The sequence below is a fragment of the Delphinus delphis genome, chromosome 3, assembly GCF_949987515.2.
Source record: "Delphinus delphis chromosome 3, mDelDel1.2, whole genome shotgun sequence".
NCBI lineage: Eukaryota > Metazoa > Chordata > Mammalia > Artiodactyla > Delphinidae > Delphinus > Delphinus delphis.
The window spans coordinates 28,484,945-28,504,037 of NC_082685.1; the positions used below are offsets into that span (position 1 = coordinate 28,484,945).

The following is a 19,093-nucleotide window of genomic DNA, read 5'->3' on the forward strand; positions in this document are numbered from 1 at the left end:
ACCCAGCTTTCTCTTCAATGAACTTTAGGAGTTATAGACAAGGCAGAAATGAATGCAGAGGAGAGTGTGGCTGGGTGCTGGTGATTCAGCCCAGAATAATAGAGTAAGAGGACCCCACCAGGCAGTAAAACCCCAATTAACTGTAATCAGTTTCTGGAGTTTTCTGCACTCAAAACTGAAGACATTTCACAGGGGTTCAAACAAAAGGGGTTTTCCAAAGATACCCTTAAGCAGAATCTCCTTGCCCCCATTCCCTTTAACCTGGCTTTACTGCCCATGCCTTATTTTAAATATCCCAAGGGATTCCTTTCGTCCTGTGTCAGCCTTACTCAGCTACAGGGAAAACACGTAGACCACAGAGCCAAGATTCTAAACTTGAACTCTGCTTTAGCAATGGTCCTGTGTTGTTTTCCCTCAAAAGAGAAGGTCCATCTCTCCTAGTTACATCTCCTGTAGCCCGTGAAGTGATGCTCTCTCTGCAGCTCCAGCTGCTACTGTTTAAAAAAAAAAAGGCCCATCTTTGCCCTGTACACAGCAACCCCAAGGCTCCCAAGCTAAGGCTTCCTGCTTTGAATTTTGAGGGGCTTTCTTATTGTGTGTCCCAGAGGTTGAATGGTTTGAATCAAACCTTCCCGGAGCCTCTTTCCATGTCTTGGGCCATTTTAAAGTGAGATCTGGCATTCAGCTTTCTTTGGGGTCCATTATGAAACTGCTTCCCAGATCCGCACCTTTCTGGCAATTAAGATGGTCCTTGTGCAGTTTGGGGAACCTGCTGTCAACCAGTATAATCGAGTCGTGGATGTGCACATCTTCTCTGCTGGATTGTTCATCTCAGGAGACGAGGCATCTCGGTAGACTATCAATCCAAGACCATTTTCTGGAATCAGCTCCTTAATGCAATTAGATTTCCTGAAATGAATTCCTTTCTTTGCCCATTTTACTACTGAGACAAGTGAGAGCTGTGCTTTTATACTAAGTGGTTTGGCCAGCATTGCCGTTCCTGTACTGCAGCCTGCCTCGCTGCCTGTTGAGCAGAGGACCTAGAATTCAGGTCACTCTACTTAGAGTCATAGACTTAATCAAGCTAGAGAGGACTTGGAGAAAATACAGTCCACACTTCTCTTTTTAAATATGTGGTGATTGAACTTGTCCAGGATCGTTCAGACAGTGGGCAGGAGTTGTGACCTAAACCTGGGTCCCTTTGTCCTACGTCCAGGGCTTAATTTATAAAGGTGACTGAGCGATAACACAGGGAGGTGAATGCCATTAAAAGAAAAGTTCATCATTCCTCAGAGTTCTCCTAGAAATGTGAGGCACACCATGCCATGCGGGGCCACCAAGGGAAGCACCAGGGTCAGGAGACAGAAGCAAGAGGGAAGGAAGGCGTAGACCACAGCCTGTATTGCGGTTTCCTTGGGAAAGACAAGGCAGGGCTCGGGAAACAGCTTGGGACTGGCCAGTCTGGATAATTCCAATGGGCCTTGGGGGACAGAGGCTGTTTGTAGTGGTCTGGTACCTGGCCCTGGGGTGATGTAGGGAGGGAAAATATTTGCTCCCTGTGTGAGAGTTCCGTAAAGGAAGTGCTTGGGGGTAGGGACTCAGGATTGGTTTGTTTGTATAAGAAAGATGGGCTCACTGATAAATTACTTACTATCTTAAGGAATTAACTAGCTCTAGGAGTGGCAGTCTCTCCCTAGTCAGCAAGATCCCCTAAGATGTCAAGCCATCAAGAAATGAGGAAAATAAAAGAACGTGAATATACCCCTAAATCACTGGGATTCCTCAATTCCTACTTACTACCTTCCCCAACCATCTCCTCACCATACTTGAAGCCCCAAACGGATTGAAAGAATCAAGCATCTCTGAATTCTAGTGGCATTTCAGAGTTGGCAATACAATATAATCATCACTTACTGTCTTATTTTTTTCACTGGCATATCGTACGGCACTGTTCCTGCTGCAAATACTGTGACCTGAGGTGTTCTTGATCAAGTCCTGAGTATACTGCCAAATGCTATCTTAAGATTTTAAGTAACTCTTCCTCTCTCTAATCCTCACTTTTCTCTTCTGTTAAAAATGATGGACTTGGACCTGATGATATCTGAGATTGCTCCCAATACTGAGATTCTATGACTCTACAGTTATAATCACCCAGACGGCTGGAATCTCCTTCAGCAGCACTGAAGGCCACAATAGGGGATATTGCTCATGATCTGAAAGTAAACAGTGATGCTCTAAAGTTAGGTGGATGGATAGGTAGGTAGGTACATAATGTTTCCCAAGATACCTCAGTGTTACCGTTTACAATCAGGGCTCAGAAAGAAAGTCCAAGGATGATAGCTCATTAGGACTGGAAGACTGGACATTCCACCCCCTTTCTCCCCCACCTCATCCCGTCCCCACTCCTGAATGAAACAAAAAGGTCATCTTCTCCTACACACACACACACACACACACACACACACACACACAGCTAGATTCTTTTCTAAAATACGTGGGATGCATAAAGTAGCAAATGCCGTCAGATCTCAAGTTGTGCAAACACAGAGACAGCATTTTCAGTCTCATTGAAGAGCAGTTGTCAGAAATATGCCATTCATTCAGAGTCTCTAAGTGCTCTGCCAAGCTTTAACTTGATTAAAATTGAAAACCACATCACTTGAACACCAAACACGAAATCAAAATCTCCTTACTCAGTGCTCTTACATTCTGAAGCCTGGGCTTACGGATTATCCTCCGTTAATTTATGCCATCTTTGTGCTATACATTAATTTTGAATATATTTGTGGAAAATTTCCTGTAGCTTGCATTTATGGTTGTCAAAGGGGCTTTTATCTTGAAAAAAATGGTACTGGTTTTAATTACGATTCTAAATAGCTTCATAACCATCGTGAACCCTGGATTTACATCATCTTTATGACAGCCACACAATTCTCGCTTTATTGATTTTGTCATTTGCTTCATTACAGTTAATGCAAACCTTTTGTACAGACACAGTTCTAGCACTGCGCTCTTCTTGGAGGGGTTCGTATAGAACATCACGACCGAAACAGACACCGTCCCTCCACCCCGTTTCCCCTGCGGTGCTGACCGAAGGAAAAATCAGGACAGGAAATAGTTCCAAAGTGGCTATCCATCACAGACAAAGGAAATGTTAGCTCTGACTATCCAACCCTTTCCTCTGATCGGATGGGTTCAACTTTTCCGTTTTCAAATCCTGAGAGATGGCTTCGCTCATTGTGGCAGGATCACTGGGTTTATCTCACCCCAAGCTTCATTTGCCATCTGTTTACAGAAGGCTGGTTCATGGCAGCGGTCACCCCATTCCACAATTCCCATGTGAATCCTGAACCCCCTGCGTCCAGTCTGGCTGGGGGCAAAGGAACCAAAGTGTACTGGGATGCAAGTGTGCTGTGTCCTCTGCTGAGGATGTGGGTGTCCAGGAAAGGATGTGAGGAACCTAGGATGGGAAATTGAAACCTTGGGTGGTGAATTCAAAAAGGAATTTCCTAAGGAAGAAAACGAATTAGAGAACTTGAGGAAGCATAAGAAGACACAAGCTCGTGCATTTGTACCCGTCGGGCTCAGGCCTCCGAAGACCAGCAACAGCTGAGGAGGCTAAGAGAGCTCTGGGCGCCCAATGAGTGAGGGAGGCTGCTTTGGGGACTTTGTGCACTGAGGCCAGCACACTCCATAGCTGAAGTTTGAATGGCTGAGAAAAATAGGACTTTGATGTGGAAATATGCATTTCCCGCCTCAGGTCCAACTTCCAACGGTTGTGAGGGAACTGACATTTAGCTGGGATGTAAAAATAGGGTGAACTTGCCAGAAAAAGCAGTGCCAGTCCCAAGATCATTTCTGGGGCTGAGGATTCCCATTTTTTACATACTTTAGTGGCAATTCTTGGGAAAATCCTGGAAGACTGATTCTCTGCCCCGGCACCCCCCAGCAGCTTCTTGGTAAATCACTCAACTTGAGGGTATCACCCGGGATGGCTTTCTCCCCTCTGCCTTCAGAGGCTGTGTTCCCCATTTTTTCAGACCCCCATTGGATGTGGAATATCCACTTTTTACAGTGGTATTGCTTTCGGAGACCACTGTAAAAAGTATTCAGTGCTTTTCAAAAGTCATCTCTGATATGTAGAGCTGATTCACTTTGTTGTAAAGCAGAAACTAACACACCATCGTAAAGCAATTATACTCCGATAAAGATGTTAACCAAAAAAACTGTCAACTCTGTGACTAATGGGAGGAAAGACTGTTTCTGAGACATGCTGTTTCTGACCAGGAAAAGAGGACATTTCAAGGAGATGAGGTAGAAGGAGCTGCAACAGCCTAACCCCTTATTTCTAACCCCAGAAGCATCCAGAAACTTGAGAGAGCTGGACTTGTCCTATCGACCACATGCTCCATGAATCTCCACCCCGTAGGCACTGGTGAGGACACCTGAGCTTGGTGGGTTCCCATGGAGCAGTTTGGCAGAGGAGTAATGCCACATTTCATTCACACTTGTATTTTTCTCCAACCTACTGTTCAGACCTCCAGTGCATGGATGTTTCCTGTCTTAACTGTTCCAGACAAGAGGAAACTCATATTTACATTCTCAACGTACTGCACTAAAATAAAATCTCACTCCTTGGATAGTACCTTGTAACAACAAAATGAGGAAATCTTCATATGAGGATTCAGGGGCTGGATTAATATTTTGCAGCCCTGAATGTCTGCTCAGGAGAGATGCATAGAAATCATCTATTTCACCCCTTTGTCTGACTGATAGGGAAATTTTAGCCCATGGAAGTTAGACCATGACCCAGCAAGGTCAAAGATCCTTGTCATCTGCTTCCTGAGCAAATTGTTTTTATTTTCCCCCGTAAACCACAGAATCTTAGATAAAACTCTACTACTGGCAAATGAGAAAAAGAGAATCTCTGTTTTTCTTTTTCCCCTAGTGTAGTGTTTCTTATCCTCAGTTCTTATTTCTTTTTCTGGAATCAGGAGGGAAATTAGAAACCTCCTTCAGGCTGGATATGGCCAGCTTTAATAGCAGTAGCCACAACAGAAAGCTGGAAACAATAGCTCCAGACGTGGAAGCTTATTGGTTAAACTGGCCCTCACCTAAGTACCCAGGTGGGAACCATCTCAGAGGGGCCTCTCTGGCTCCAACCCTTTCTCTCCTTTCTTTTTCTGGCCTCTTCTTTGTGATCCAACTTTTTTGGATTTATTCAGCTCAGTGAGACCATTGTGGCTGCCCCAGAGTCCTGTGGGAATTTGGAGGCAAGTAGTCAGGGAAATGACTCACCATTTTCGCCTGACCTCCATCCTCATCTCCTCCCCTGAAACCTTGCCTGGGGGCTCCCATAGCCCACCCATACCAGAGGCCCGGGCAGGGAAGGATTTCTGGTCAGAGATGCTTCTCTTGCTGCCATGAGGGTAAGCCAAGGCCTCCTTTCCAGCCTTCTCAGAGAGGGAAGCCAAAGAAGCAATCTGAGGACAGGCAAAAAGAAAATGAGGAACTCAGCTGCTGAAAAGCAAACACAATCTACTGAGTTATCTGTGCTGGGTACCAATGAAGAGGAGAGAGCAGTGGTGTAGAAAATACAAAATAGTGGCTAATCCCCCAACGTTTTATATTTGCCTTAGGAATCGAGCAGATGATTTTGCCCCCTTCCATCAAGTTTACCATCCTCATTCTTTTGCTTCCACCAATTTTATTTTTTCCGAAGTGTAAAGTGACTGGTAGTGTCCCCAAAGCCAGCTAGGAGAAAGAGTTTTAAAATTTGCTGTAAATAATTCCCCCATTGTTTCTCTCCATCATTCTCATTGCTCTTCAAATACCGAGACATTTTTTTCCACACCAGACCGAACTGGATTTATTGTCTGATTGTGCCTAGTATGAGATCTGCCCTAGGTTTCCCTGCCTTTCTCTGTGATGTTGTCACAGGAAAATTACTCTCACGATGTGATGCTCTCATAGAGCTCCTCTTTTTAAATTTTTTTAAGGTAAAATTCACATAACGTAGAACTCACCATTTTTAAGTATGCAATTCAGTGGCATTTAGTCCATTCACAGTGTTGTTCAACCATCATTCTGATCTAAAACATTTTCATCCCCCCAAAAGGAAACCCTATACCCATTAAGCAGCCACTCCCCATTCTCCCCCTCACCCCAGTCCCCAACAACTGTTAATGTGTTTTCTGTTTCTGTAGGTTACCTGTTCTGGATATGTCACCTAAATGGAATCATACAATATGTGCCCTTTCTTGTCTGGCCCTTTTACTTAGCATGATGTTTTCAAGGTTCATCCATGTTGTAGCATGTATCAGGATTTTGTTCCTTTTTTATGACTGAATAATACTCCGTTGTATGGATATACCACATTTTGTTTATCCGTTCATTCACTGGCTGACGTTTGGGTTGTTTCTGCCTTTGGCTATTGTGAATAGTGCTGTGAACATGTGTGTACAAGTTTTTGTTTGAACGCCTGTTTTCAGTTCTTTTGAGTATATCCTTAGGGAGTGGAATTGCTGGGTCATCGGGTAATTCTGTGTTTAACTTTTTGAGAAACCATCAAACTGTCATTCAGAGTGGCTGCACCCTTTTACATTCCCTCCAGCCATGTAGGAGGGTCCCAATTTCTCCGCGTCCTTGCCAGCACTTGCTCTCCATCTTTTTGAGCAGAGCCATCCTAGTGGGTGGAAAGCAGTACCTCACTGTGACCCCCTAGGGTTTTGCACCAAGCACTTCCTATGCGCCAGGTGCTGTGAGGCAGGAGCAGTCGTGAGCAAGACAGATCCTGCCCCTGCTCTCCTGTTGCCAATGAGTGCAGACATCCATTATTCATTGCAAGTCACAGCAAAGGAAAAGAAGCTGGCCTTTTCCTAGAGTATTTCAGTTCTGTGCATTAGCTGAATTGAATATAGTTATCAGCACTGCCCATGTTGCTGAGTTTTGATGCCCCTTTTTTCAGCAGTTAATTACAGGAAGACCTTGATATCCCCTTACACTGAGCTTACAAGACACATTTTAATTGGCTTCTGCTGCCACAAAGATACCTTTGAGTGACACCTCGCTAATGGCCACTGACCCCGTACATCTGAGTACATGACCTGGTGAGGGCTACCCAGTTGTTCAGGACCCACGGCTTGTACACCTTTAGAAGAAGAGCCTATGTGACACTAGGGAAGGCCAGGCCCAGGAAAGACTGATTAAAATCTGTGCAATTTGCCACTTGCCTGGAGCAGAGAGAGCCATTTCCCTGGATGTGCCTCACCCCTGCTCAAGAAGCACTAAGCTGTCCCAGCCTGGTCAGGAGACAGCCCATTGGTCCCAAAAGGTGACCTGGAATTGTAGCATCTCTTTAGGATATAGATCCCTTCCCATTATCCCCAGAAACTGGAGCTAAAATCAGCCTGGTTTCTCCAATGATCCTAAAAGTCAAGTGGCCTAGGGCTCCCAGGGAATCTAATTCAGAGACACACAGGGGAGGTGAAGGGACCCTATTGACTGCAGTGCCCTCACCTCCCATCTTCTGGGTCAGGATGCTTGCAGGCCAATGACAGCAACTGGGTCCCCGTGACATATGCCAAGACCAAACCTTGACTTTTCTCACCAGCCTCTTTCTATCCGAATATGAATGAGTTAAGTCCACACAGTCACTTTATAGGCTCCCCATCCTTGCACTTTGAAAGTCGGGGAGAAGTGGGATAGCATGGAGGGTGAGACCTAAGTTTCCCGGATCAGGAAGACAGGTGTGAACCTGACTCTCCGATCTATTAGCTGAGTTGCCTTGAAAATGCTACATAACCTCTCTGAACCGTGGTTTCCTCCTGTGTTTACAGCTAGTCCTACTGCTGTGAAATAAGTGCTTTAATGGAAGGATGACCCAAGGGTCAGGAGGTTTTGGAGAGAGTGGTTCATTTTGCCTGAGTTTGCAGAGGAAGGTTTCATAGAGGATGTGGCCTCTGAGGAGGGCCTTGATGGAGGGGAAGGGATTCCCCAAACGGAGGAGGGGCAAAGGACCAGCAAAAGTGAGTACGTGGTACTCTCCCCTGGTGCATAGCGAGGGTGAACAGTGCCATACTAAGGAGTCTGGGCCATTTACAGAGAAACAGCATCACCTGCAGTCATTATGGGTGTAGACAGATCTGGGTCCAAAGCCGAGCTTAGAGATGAAACTCTTGATGCCTCACTTGCCTCTTCTGTAAAATAGGGGTGGTGTTATTGTGAGACCCAACTGAGAAAAGATATTGAAGATGCTCAGCTCAATACTTAATGCCTACCAGACGTGAGTAGGTACTGCGTGCGGTGATTATTGTGGTTGTGTTGTTGTAACAGTTACAGCGTAAGGCCACAAGGTTTGTGTAAGGATTAAGCCATGTTAAGATGGAGAAGTCATACACCCTAGATGACGGTGTGGCATTTGATCGGTTTAGGTGCTCAGTACATTACTTGATTGGTTATTAACTGCAAACGGCCACGAAGAAATGGGGTTAAATTTTGTAATTACCCTTCTTAGTGGTTCACGCCTACGGGAGTTATAAATATGGGCCTGTATGGATATCATTGTCCCGGTAAGAGAAAAATTTGTATTGTCTTCCGTACAGGGTTTTGGTGGCTTCTTGCCTTTCAATCTCATATCAGCTGGAGAAGTGCAAAAAGCACGTGAGTCTGAACTGCTGCCCTCAGTCCAGAAAGAATATATTGAATATCTCAATAATAGATTCTTTGGTCTGGGATGCAGGAAGAAGGGATAAAAGGATAAGCTCAAATCACAGCAGGATCTGAGTAAGATGAGCAAGAACTTTCTCTTAAAAATCTCATAAGAAATTGACCTCAGGCCCCATAACTTGAGAGCTGAAAGAGCCCTTTGAGATTAGGAAGACGAATTCTTATATTTAATATTCTTTATTTCAAAGCAAAGAAAATTAAGCAAGGCCACAAATACATTTTCAGAGCGCATACATTTCATAACTTTCATACCCAAAACTTCTTTTCAGGCTAAATGTTCTTATCTCCATTGTACAGACAAAGAAACTGAGACTTGGGGGCATGGATGGTGCATAGTCTGTTCAGGCTGCAGTAGCAAAATACCATAAACTGGGTGGCTTACAAACAGCAGAAGTGTGTTTCTCACAGTTCTGGAGGCTAGGACATCCAAGATCAAGGTGCCGGCAGATTCTGTGTGTGCTGAGGGCCTGCTTCCTAAACAGCTGTCTTTTTGCTATGATGGAAGGGGCAAGGGCGCCCTTTTTTTTTTTTTTTTTTGCGGTACACGGGCCTCTCACTGTTGTGGCCTCCTCTCCCGTTGCGGAGCACAGGCTCCAGACGCGCAGGCTCAGCGGCCATGGCTCACGGGCCCAGCCGCTCCGCGGCATGTGGGATCTTCCCGGACCGGGGCACAAACCCGCGTCCCCTGCATCGGCAGGCAGACTCTCAACCACTGTGCCACCAGGGAAGCCCGGGAGCCCGTTTTTTAGGGCCTCTTTTATAAGGCCATTAATCCCATTCATGAGGGCTTTGCCTTCATGACCTACCCACTTTGGGGGATAGGCTTCAACATCTGAATTTGGGGAAGATACAGACATTCAGTCTATAGTATTCTGCCCCTGATCCCCTCCAAATTCATGTCCTTCTCACGTGCTAAATACATTCATTACATACCAATAGACCCACACTCAGTCCAGCCTCAACTTAAAAGTCTCAAGTCCAAAGTCTCATCTAAATATCACCTAAATCAGATATGGGTGGGACTCGAGCTATGATTCATTCCGAAACAAAAGCTGTGAACCTATGAAATCAAATATATATGTGCTTCCAAAACACAATGGTGGGACAGGTATAGGCCACATAGATGGTCCCATTCCAAAAGAAAGAAATAGGACAGAAGAAAGGAGTGGCAAGTCCCAAGCAAGCCCAGAACCTTAAGACTCCAGAATAATCTTCTTGGACCCCATGTTCTGCCCTCCAGGCCCACTGGGGCAGATGTGAATCATATCAATCACATGGCCAGAAATTTACAGGAGCCCTCGTCTTCCATTTTATAAAAAATGGGTAGCAGGGCTTCCCTGGTGGCGCAGGGGTTGAGAGTCCGCCTGCCGATGCAGGGGACGCGGGTTCGTGTCCCGGTCCGGGAAGATCCCACATGCCGCGGAGCGCCTGGGCCCGTGAGCCATGGCCGCTGAGCCTGCGCATCCGGAGCCTGTGCTCCGCAACGGGAGAGGCCGCAACAGTGAGAGGCCCGCATACCGCAAAAAAAAAAATGGGTAGCACATGTTGAGAATTGGAAATGTGACTAAATTCAAGGAAGTCTTAAATTTCTACATGAGAGATCCATGGGATTTTTTTTAAAGGGAAACAAAGAACTTTCAAGGTCTTAGGAGGCCGTCCCTGCCCTCCTGTGATGCAGGCTCACTGTGTGGGGGACACCCTGGACTTCAGACCAGAGTAGTACTGCTTACCATCCCATATTTGAATGAAAACCAGTGTCCCACCTGGGCTCCGACGCCTGCAGCCACTTCAGTATCGGAAGAAATACTCTTCTGCTGTGCTTGTGGGTCATATTCTCACAGCTGGAATAATTTACCCCTAGAGTCCAAAGGAAAAATTTCCAAAATGCCCATGAGGGTGAAAAAATGTTAAAACTCACTACAGTTTGTGCTGGTTGATTTAAAAAGAAGTAAAACACAGAGACATGGGAGATAACTTTCAGGCTTGTTAACAAAAGCACATTTCATCCTTCCAGCTTCTCACTCCCTCTCCCCTCTGCCAGGGAGGAACCCCAGATGGTTATCGCTCAGGAGTGTAACTAGGGAAACCACAAACCGACCCCCCATCGCTATGGAGACAGCCTTTTATTTGTTTAGCCTCTGAGTATTCATGACATCAGCAAGGATGCCTCTTACAAAGAAATTTTAATTGCCAATGAGGAAGGTTAAGAATCACATTGGAACATTTCAGCCACTTTGAAGGCCCCCACCAGTCCAGTTGCAGGTGTGTTTGTAAAGCGACAGCCCATTTTACAGTAGCTGCGGTGAGGAGCTTTTTGGAGATGATATAACTGAAAGCCACGTTTGTGAATCAACAGACATTTTAAGGCGTAGGGACATAGGTGAAGGGATGATGTGCTGAGAATACATGTTTCCCACAGAGTTATACACTAAGGTGCAAAACCTTCAGGTTTACCTGGGACGGAAGAGTTTCCCAGGATTGGTCTCAGAAGTTTCAGTGCTAAAATGGGGGAAGTTCCGGGCCAACCTTGGCAAGTTGGCCATCCTAGCTATAAAGTCCTTTGGTCCTCATATCAGGTTGACACAAGAAAGGCTGGATCTGAGGCATGTCTCAAAACATGAGAGCACATTTTGCAAACAATAACCAAACTTCCTCGGTCCCCCTTGGTCTAAAAGTTGCTGAGAAAAGAAATTCTCTCCTTGTGAATATGGGATATCTTCGTTTGATTTGCTTTTTGTTTGCTTGGTTTTTGTTGTTGTTGTTTTATCTAGAAAAGCCAGAAATTTGTTTCTGAAACTTGTCCAGAATAAATGAGAGCTCAGCTTCTTCCCAACAACTGTCCTTCCTGCTGAATTAATTTGCAGGGATTTCTAACACCCCGCCACACACACACATTTTTCTGCACAAATTCATTTGCCAAATCCCTGACAAACCGGAAACTATGTAAACACAGAAGTGGAGTTATTGATATTTCCCAGTGATGTGTAAAACACGCCTTTATTCTCCAAGGTCTGGCGTGCCGCTTTGGTGCTAATCCGTCATCTGTGTTTGCATTATTGCAGAGCTGGCTTTCAGGAGCATCTACTGGAGTGGATGCAGTTATTCTCCCGCTGAGAAGTTGCATATGTCAAACAGCAGTATGATATATACTAAATAAAAGGTATTATGCTGGCCATGTGGCGAAGTATGCATAACGATGCTTAGTAAAACAGATCCATGCTTCAATTTTTCACTAAGTTCTAGGCAGGTGTTCTGATCAGAGACCTTAGTTAACCTAGGACTCTGTCCTCTGCAAAGTAGATTTGGTTGGTTGAAGTTTGGGAATGCTAACCATCACTTAATTATCTAAATATCTCTGTAAGTATAACTGATGGAGGCATGTTAAATTTCAGAGGTCAATATCACTTTCTTTACCTATCTTGTAATACGCGTTTTCATTTACATGCATACAATAGGTAGATAGTACGTGTAATTATTATGTAGAAAAAATAGGCATAAAGTTCTCAGTTCTATAGACAAGAATCTTTGTGGATACATAAATAATTCATGGATCAGTAAACATATCTATATGCAGTTATTCTTAGGTCTGGTGGGCAAGTGTACAAAATGTGCAAAATAATAGATTCCGCTCTTTTTGCTCATTTGAGATGTTGTTTTAATGTGGAATTACAGTAGCTCCTTAATGATGAGAGATAGTGACAATTCATTAGCAGACTGTGGCTTGGATCAAGTGTTTGATTTGCGTACAAAGTGTGACCAGTACTCAATTATATGAAGTGTATGCATTTCTTTTGAACACGATTTTTTTCCTTTTGCCAGTTAAAATAACCTTGAGCTTTATTTTGTTTCTTCTGAAGAGCCCAGCCAGCAGAAGACAACTGCTTCTATAATTTGTTCTTCAATAATGATTTTTTTAGAATGTTAAACTGTCATATAAAGCAACCTTCAGAAACACTACTGGATTTCTTGTTTTCTCCTTAAAGGACAGTTGGCTAACAGGAAGAAACGGAATAGCAGGCCAAGGCTACTTCATGTTTTGTCTTCTGGCTTGTTTTAAGAAAGCAGGTTCTTTTTTTCCCAGGTTGGTTTTGTTTTGTTTTGTTTTTTTCATAGTTGCAACATTCTATTTCTCCTCGGTGTAGAAAAAGAAATACACTTCGAATATGTTTATGTTGGAACATATCTATTTCATTAAAAACAAATTCAAATTAGTTTAGTTTTTAGAATTCTCTTATACCTTTTAAGATAACTGAGATATAAAACCACAGGTGGTAACCTTCCAAATATTTTCAAAGGATTTCTCACACTTCATTCTATACCCTGGTACCTAATCAGTGTGAACATCTAATAATACTCAGTTGCTCTTATAGGTTCATTAACTGTTGTATTCCGAGACCATAGACTTGCTTTGAATTTCTAGTAAGGCTTCCCTTGTGAATTTCATGCAGCAGCCCTTCCACTTGTTTTGCGCATTTCATGTAGATCCTTTTGCTGGGAAATTAGCAAACTGCTTAACTCCAAAGGGTGCTGAACTTTAGCTACTTCTCCCATTTAGCATCAGGAGGACTGCAGCTAGAGTCGCTGCAGTCCTATAGCAAAACACTGCAGCTGAATTTTGGGCCCAGGGTGACAGTGCCCTGAGGCTAGGTTTACCGATTCATGGGCTGAGATTCTTGAGACCCACAGAACATCAGGATGAGAAGTGAACATCTGGGTAGGTGTACCCTGGTATGTAGACCTTGCATCTAGATAGCTAGTTGGAAATTCTTCTTTTCTTCCAGCTCTCCAAAGCCTATTTCTGGAGCTTTCTATTTTCGAGGTATTCCTCACGGAGTCTCAAATGCATCACTGAAATCATGAAATTTTCCTTCTTCTCTTGTTGTTGTGCAGTGGTGGTTGGGAGATAGATAGATGCCTCTTGATACTGTAATCAGGCTTTTTTTAAACCCCTTTTTAAGGATTTAGATGTGCTTCTTTTCATCTTTGAACTGCAGAAATATTTCTATCCTGCTTCAATGATGAAATTTGAAATTGTGATGGAAAGAGATGAATTGTGATAACATTATGCTTACAAATGGGAATTCTTACAAAAGCACTATCTCCCTGTCTGCTGTTTGTGGAGATTATTTTAAGTCCTCACTCACGCTGACTTTGCTTTCTGACTTGTTTATATTCTCAGAGTATAAAAATACAGTAGTCAGAAAGCTCCTCTCGGGGAGTCTGCATTTAGTTCTTGTTGGAGGATTCCTTTCTAAATGGACTCTGGTATCCTTTTAGCACTCGCATTGTTTGCCGAAATCTGAGCTGCCCAGGGAAATTAGAGCAGTTAATTTAATATCATGAACGTTTGGGGGCTTCTCGCCTTATTCACAGGCAGGAGAGTGTAAATCACATTGAGTATTCTGTATAAAGTAAGAGGACAATGAAAGTCGCCTCCAAAACATAAACAGCCAACCTTTCCTCCATCCACTGCCTTCCTGCCCTCCACCTTTTCTCTGCGCCCATGGAAATCTCCCTTTCTTCCAAGCGACCTTCCCAAATGCTGGCTGGCAGAGATCTGTGTGGCAGAAAGGCGGCCCCCCGCCATGTGCTCGTGAAGGGAATGCTCCGTCATTATTGTTAGTGCTGGGGCCATAGGGCCACAGCCAGAACAGTGTTGCTCGTGGCTTAGAGCTTTCTTCCATATATTTTGAGCCCAGCCCTGTCACACTTGCACTAGAAGGACTCATTCTGCAGCCATACGTGACCAGCTGTGGAGTCCCTGGCACTAGGCAAGGCATGGGGGTAGGTTATTTCGTGTGGCAAGAAGAAAAGATTAAAGCAAAAAAAAAAAAAAGAAGAAGAAGAAGAAAAGATTCATTAGCAGTACAAAACACACTTCTTATTGCCAAGGAAAAATAGAAAGAGAGCTACCAGGCACTTTCAGATGGCTGAGTTCTTAGTGCTCCCGTTTCCGAAGTTCCTTTTGCACCTGCCTCCTGAGTAACGGTGTGTGGAGGGGGCAATGGGCTTTTTTGATTTGTTTTTAAGAGGTTCTTTGCATGAGTCTCTTCAAAGGCACAATATCGACCTTTGACTTGAGAGCTTAGAGCATAGTCGGCAGCCTCCATCCACCCCCAGAAGCAAACTGCTAAGTCAAATGCTTTGGCCTTAGCTCTGGAAGGTTCTCTATGTGCCTATTTCACTTCTCTCCCAACACCCACAAAAAGATGCTGGGTTTGCTTTTATTTCGCCTCTCCTCTCCCGTGCTTCAGGACTAACTTGTATGTGTCTGAGATGTAATTCTGAAAGAAAACTTGTCGGATCCAAGTGTGTATTTACTTTCTTTTAGGGACCTAGATTATTTGCAGGAAATATCAGAATTGATTGCAGACAATTAATGAGCATTTCATGAACGCTCTGATGCTCAGTGCCATGGAGATGTAATCGCTGGGAAGTGAAGTAACTCGGGTTTTCGTTTCCTGACAGGACCCTTGCAGGCCTTTACCCTGTAGATTTCTGTAAGGAATGATGCATCTTGGGAAGGACTCTGACCACCAAGGCAGGGATACTGTTTATCTGTGGCTCGAATGAAAGGAGACAATCTTGGTTATAATAAATGTCTTCTAGAAAAGCACACTTCAGCATAAATATTTTAAAATTTGATACATTTCATGTGTTCCAAAATACTCTATAAAATACACCCACAGAGATGCTTTATTAAAGCTTGGTTTTCCCCATTATTCATGAAGAACTAGGTGTCGACTTGTGCCACCCCGTGAAACTATTTAAACATCACATAATTGATAACGTACTGGAGATCTCTGCTTTTAGCCTTAGAATGAGCAGCGTCCTCTCAGAGACTCTGTCTCCACTGCTCTGTATCCTGAGTGGCAGGACCCTGATGGGAGACTGACTAGTGGATTTTTTTTTTTTTTTTGCGGTACGCGGGCCTCTCACTGTTGTGGCCTCCCCCATTGCGGACCACAGGCTCCGGATGCGCAGGCCCAGCGGCCATGGCTCACAGGCCCAGCCGCTCCACGGCATGTGGGATCCCCCTGGACCGGAGCACGAACCCGTGTCCCCTGCATCGGCAGGCGGACTCTCAAGCACTGCGCCACCAGGGAAGCCCAGACTAGTGGATTTTTTAAAATCTTTTGCACATCTCCTTCCCCCCCACCCTTTTTAATTTCTTTCTACCACTTCATGTTTTCTCTTCTTTCTCTGAGCTTCTTCTCCCCTGCAAGTTACATACTTTTCATGTAAAAGTGTACATTTAGAGTATCCTGTTTGGTTTCTGGTGCACTCATAAAGAAAAGGAATAGAAAACGCTTCACAAATCCGGCAAATAAATAACATTCTAATAGCCAGGACCTCTCTAAAATGTCTGCACGAAAGCAGGTGCACCACAAACTACCATCTCTACGCACTACCCCAGACTTCCCGATTGGATGATTTAGGTACTTTTCTACTTAGGCGGATGGTACCATTTTTGCCGAATTCAGCATGTTCAATGAACAATTTCTTGGACCCAAAAGCCAGCTCCACTGCATTTCTGCTTGGTAAGGTTTGGTGGCCTTGGCATGGAGCAAGGGTTGTTAATTCATTGGCACTTAAATGCTGATAAATCTAGAAGTTGGGCAGTGGTAGCAGGCTGCCTTAACAGAACCTCTGCGGGGAATCAATGGCCCCAATGCTTACAGGAGCTCTACAGAAAGGCCACTCAGTAAACTCTCGTTAAGGGAAGAATTCAGGGTAGCAGGAACTACTCTGAGATCCCGTGTGATTTGGCGTCAGCAAGGACTTTGAACGCTAGATGTAGAATTTGTCAACCTACGGAGTGCTTCTGCTTCTTGAGATACCCATTTCCTGCTAATTCTATAATCCTAAACACCTAGTGTGTTGTATCGGGAGCGTCTTTTGAGATGGTTCCATTCCGCATGAGACCGCGGCAGAGCCCGTCTGCTGTGATGTTCTCCATCACTCTGATTCTACGTGTTTCATTCCTGCGTATTTATGCAATCCTGCATCTATATATTTTTTCAATGATAATAGGATTTTAATTGTAATTCCACCTTCCTTCGGCAGAATATAAAATGCTCCAAGAGGGCTACCAGAGGCAACTTTGATATATCTTCTGCAGAGAGTTGTCTTGGAATAGATTAGCACAAGTTTCAAGTGAAAATTCCAGCATCAGGAGAACCCTGCACTTGAGAGGGGCTGATTTTATCTGAGACAAAAGAAAGAAAAAGGAGCCTAGGAGGGAGTTTTTCAACACAGTCACACTTCTTTCTTTTTTGTTTTTTTTTTCTTTTTTTTAATCGGAGTATAATCGCTTTACAATATTTTTTTCCAGTCACGCTTTTCTCCTGGCCCCCAGCATAAATGATATTTTGTGTGTGTTCCGCACACAAAATATAAGACAGCCTGGTGGTAATAACCATTTTCTATATAACATCTTTTTTTTTAAATTAAATTATATATATATATATATAATAGATGATATTTAAGTTGGGGTGTGGTCATGGTAAATCTTCTGACTTACACGTCAGGCATTTGAGATAGTGGAATCTATTTGTTATCCTTCAACTAGAATAACCTCAGTCCCCAGCTGGAATATATATGAGTCAAGGCATCTTCTTAAAAGACATGATTTCCGTGCTCAGAAGATGGAAAGGGACATAAGAAAAAAAAGTCCTGAAATAGGTGCATTTAATTCTCCCCAATTTAAATTTAAGTGGTATATCTTTAAGGCAATAAGGATAGTCCTTTTTTTCCGCATCCAGAACGCTTCCATCAATGAATTTCTTTAATGTCGATGATGCTTGGTGCAGTTTGAGGGAATCTGTATTTAGTCAGAAAAGACTTCAATAGAATGACCTACCAGATGGGCCCCATAACAAAGCAGAGAGACATCAAACCACCACAGACATTTGGTGCTTAGAATAATAAAAAGACTATAAAATTAGATTAGTTGAGTCTAATTTGGAATTGGTATATTCCCCATGCACCCTCGCTGCTCTTGGGCAGATAAAGCCTTGAGATTTAGCACTGTGTCAGAGCAGAAGACCGCAACTTCCAGTAAAAGGGAGACAGGGAGAGGGAGAGAGGGGAAAAAAAGCATTCTGGGAGGTCACGGAGGGCAGAGCAGTGACCTCCAATGATTTACAGGCCTTTAGCTTAATGAAATTGTTTCAGTGACATGACGGTAAGAGCTCGTAATGGATTGGATGCCCTAATGTAATGAAATTACTCCCTTCTGCCTAAAAAAAAAAAATGCGCAATTAATATTTACTGAGACCTGACAGCCTTTGGTGCGCTCGTCTGTGTAGTTCCCTCAGACAGTCAGAGAGGAGAGACAGCAGCGTGGCAGACAGGCTGGCTCTGCACGAGCTCCTGGCGGGGACGAGCAGAGCCGGCGAGGGTGGAGGGACAGGCGCTCGGGGGACCAGGGACACCCGGCCCAGACTGCCCAGCTCCTCAGCACGGCCCCCACTCAGCCTTCATGCTCTTCCCTTGCTTTTCCACAGGCAACTAGACAACAACCGCATCAGCTGCATTGAAGATGGAGCCTTCCGAGCGCTGCGTGATTTAGAGATCCTGTGAGTTGATTTTGCGATCGCTGCCTTGTGTGCGTGTGCGTGCGTGTGTGTGTGTCCGAGTGAGGAGGAGAGGGGGGAGTGTGTGTGCCTGGGGGGTCCGTGTGGATGCATTTCTGTGTCTTCTGCTGCAGTGCTATTAAAATTGCGAACCGGGAGATCCCTCCGGCTCACCTTGGCCAAAGTGTTTGCAGGCAGCAAAGTGGGATTTCTCTCCTCCCACAAACTGGGGTTACTGCTAATTAAGTCTCAGTTGAGTCCTTTCTCCCCCGATGCTCCCGCGGTATTTGTTGCTGGGTGAAACAGATGGGCTGGAGTAGACCCCCAGCGCCTGCCAGAGCAATCAGGGAGCGTCTGAGTGTGGGCTTACTTATGGAGAGGCAGGTTACAGGTCTGGGAAATGAGAAAGGGGTAGCACCAGGGGGTCGGCTGGAATTACCCAGAATCAGAAAGCGACTTTAACACGGGACCAGGGGGAATGCCAAACAGCCTGGTAAAAGTCCAGTCATTGCTGTTGCACTTGAGATCACATCTCAGGATTAAATCCAAACTTTAAGCAGTAACCTTAAAGTGACAAGGGCTGGGGGGGGGAGATGAGAGGAGGTGCACCCCTCCCCAGAAGACCACCCTGCATACCTTGTCTAGGAAAAATGTGTAGCCGCCCTTCTGTGTTCTGGATTTTCAGATGGGTCCAGCTAAGGACACCTGATTTCCAAGGGGGAAAGTCGGCTAGGAGGCATCCTGGGGTCAAACTCAAATTGAATTGTGTGAGAAAACATTTTGATTGT

The 19,093-nt window shown here is 44.5% G+C and overlaps 1 protein-coding gene across 1 annotated transcript in view; it reads left to right on the forward strand.

Annotated features, from left to right (window-relative positions):
- The window catches only part of SLIT3 (slit guidance ligand 3), a 609,828-nt gene that overhangs the window by 417,022 nt on the left and 173,713 nt on the right, over nt 1-19,093 (forward strand). The window contains exon 6 of the mRNA XM_060008410.1: nt 18,237-18,308. Coding sequence (XP_059864393.1) covers nt 18,237-18,308 — 72 coding nt within the window. The remainder of the gene's footprint in view (nt 1-18,236; nt 18,309-19,093) is intronic.